Raw genomic sequence first — 2,996 nt, 5'->3', positions numbered from 1 at the left:
AGAGCTTTCAATTTGCTGTTAGGGTGGGATAGCCTTTCTAACAAGAAAAAAAGAGACGGCGTGGGGGACCCATGCGTTGGTGTTTTCTTGGGTTCTGTTCCATTCTCATAGACATGGGACATTTACCCCATGACAGCGGTACGGATGGCTTGGGGGGTGGGAATCTTCTGCTGACAAGAATAAGAAATGTGTCTCTATCGTTCTCAAGCAGCCAAAATGAGTGGTGAAATCTGCATTTAGTTAATAGCTACTGAAGTCCTCAGAGTGAGAGGCATTCCGTCTTGTGTCCTGCATTCCCCATTCATCCTGAGGCTGGGACCCTGCGTCTTCTGTTCATTGCATTCTATGGTGGATGGGCTAGTGTCTAAGGAAGTTCAGTGGCTCTGTTTTTATAAGAAACCACCAAATTCAAATATACTAAAAGACAGTGTCAGAAAACACAATATTTCCTTCTTTGTCGAGGCAGATACCAGCCCAAGTCCCTACTGGTTCCTAAATAAACCAACCACACACAAAAAAAGAAACACCACACCTCCCTCACACAACACCACACCACATCACTGACCACACTCGCACCACACTCACACCATACACAGCACACACACAGACCACAGACACACTCCTCACACATACCACAACACACTCACACCACACACCACACCACACACAATGCACCACACACAACACACCAGACACTACACTCACAACACACCACACACAACACACCACATACAACACACCACACTCACACCACACACAGCACACACACAGACCACAGACACACTCCTCACACATACCACACCCCCTCACACAACACCACACCACATCACGCACCACACTCACACCACACACAGCACACACACAGACCACAGACACACTCCTCACACATACCACAACACACTCACACCACACACCACACCACACACAACACACCACACACTACACTCACAACACACCACACACTACATACCACATACAACACACCACACTCACACCGCACACAGCACACACACACAGACCACAGACACACTCCTCACACATACCACAGCACACTCACACCACACCGCACACAACACACCACACATCACACACACAGCATGCACATTTGTGAAGGGCAATGCTCATTTTAAAAACAACGTACTTTTCCTCTGCTGGCAGTGAAGCTGACAGACGGTTCACTGTTTCCACACACCTGTCTTGAGACTGAAGAAAGGACATTCAGCCGCTCATTGCTCCTTGGCTTTTCTATGATGGTCAAATAGCACAACCACCAAGTACAGCTCGTCCTNGAATCTCATATCTCATGAGCACTAGCAATGGTCACCTTGCAAGCTACACAGAACTGTTCCTCGTAACAAATCAGCGGTGGTTCTGATGGCTGTTTTCTCATCTCCCCTTGATTCTCAGCTTTTCTTCTGGATGCTAACTCTACAGAAGATAGCACCTGCACTTGCTAATGGCACAGACAGACACACTGAAGCAGATGAGGGACTATTAAGGACGCACACAGGGCACGGGGTCATCACATTTCCCGTGCAGACAAGGGCACACACCTTGACTTTTCTGTTCCAGCTTTGTACCTTGAGATGCGAGCCATGGACAGAGGAACTGACAGGGTGTCGAGCCAGCGCTTCTCGTATTTTGGTTCATTAGCTATGGGCGAGGAAGGTGATGATGGGGCCTGTGAAAATAAAGGAGAGTCAGCAGTCACAGTCTTCAGAGGCACCGTGCACAGGAAAGGCATCTGCAGGCACCTGCAACATCGTGCCCTGTAAGATCTGCATTAAACACACGGAACTGACTTAAAAAAAAAAGCATGTGAGATCATTTCTCCTTGAGACAGGAAGACCTAAGTACTCTTCTGCTTGAATTTAAGTCATTTTCCCTCTGTTATTTTAACAAGATGTTGCNACTCACACCACACACAGCACACACACAGACCACAGACACACTCCTCACACATACCACAGCACACTCATACCACACACCACATCACACACAATGCACCACACACTATACTCACAACACACCACACACAACATACCACATACAACACACCACACTCACACCGCACATAGCACACACACAGACCACAGACACACTCCTCACACATACCACACCCCCTCACACAACACCAACACCACATCACGCACCACACTCACACCACACACAGCACACACACAGACCACAGACACACTCCTCACACATACCACAACACACTCACACCACACCACACACAATGCACCACACACAACACACCACACACTACACTCACAACACACCACACACAACATACCACATACAACACACCACACTCACACCGCACATAGCACACACACAGACCACAGACACACTCCTCACACATACCACACCCCCCTCACACAACAGCACACCACATCACGCACCACACTCACACCACACACAGCACACACACAGACCACAGACACACTCCTCACACATACCACAGCATACTCACACCACACACCACACCACACACAACACACCACACACTACATACCACATACAACACACCACACTCACACCGCACACAGCACACACACACAGACCACAGACACACTCCTCACACATACCACAGCACACTCACACCACACCGCACACAACACACCACACATCACACACACAGCATGCACATTTGTGAAGGGCAATGCTCATTTTAAAAACAAAGTACTTTTCCTCTGCTGGCAGTGAAGCTGACAGACGGTTCACTGTTTCCACACACCTGTCTTGAGACTGAAGAAAGGACATTCAGCCGCCCATTGCTCCTTGGCTTTTCTATGATGGTCAAATAGCACAACCACCAAGTACAGCTCGTCCTACCGAAACGGCTGTGGGGACACACACCTTCATAGATCTCTGAGATTATTTAATCAACCAAGTTCACAAACCAGCAAACATTTATTTACCACAGGTTCTGGTCTAAACCTCTCATTTCATTAATGAAGAAAATGATGTCTACAGAGTTTAAATGACTTACT

The 2,996-nt window shown here is 48.0% G+C and overlaps 1 protein-coding gene across 1 annotated transcript in view; it reads right to left on the bottom strand.

The window, feature by feature from the left end:
* The window catches only part of LOC103607826 (gamma-2-syntrophin-like), a gene marked incomplete at its 3' end in the record, with an annotated part of 85,238 nt that overhangs the window by 80,382 nt on the left and 1,860 nt on the right, over positions 1 to 2,996 (bottom strand). The window contains exon 2 of the mRNA XM_008592295.1: positions 1,554 to 1,681. Within this exon, the coding sequence (XP_008590517.1) occupies positions 1,554 to 1,681 (128 nt within the window). The remainder of the gene's footprint in view (positions 1 to 1,553; positions 1,682 to 2,996) is intronic.

The sequence above is a fragment of the Galeopterus variegatus genome, unplaced genomic scaffold (genome assembly GCF_000696425.1).
Source record: "Galeopterus variegatus unplaced genomic scaffold, G_variegatus-3.0.2 Scaffold7745, whole genome shotgun sequence".
Classification (NCBI taxonomy): domain Eukaryota; kingdom Metazoa; phylum Chordata; class Mammalia; order Dermoptera; family Cynocephalidae; genus Galeopterus; species Galeopterus variegatus.
Note: the sequence above shows the minus strand (reverse complement) of the source record. Positions and strands in the feature narration are given on the sequence as shown.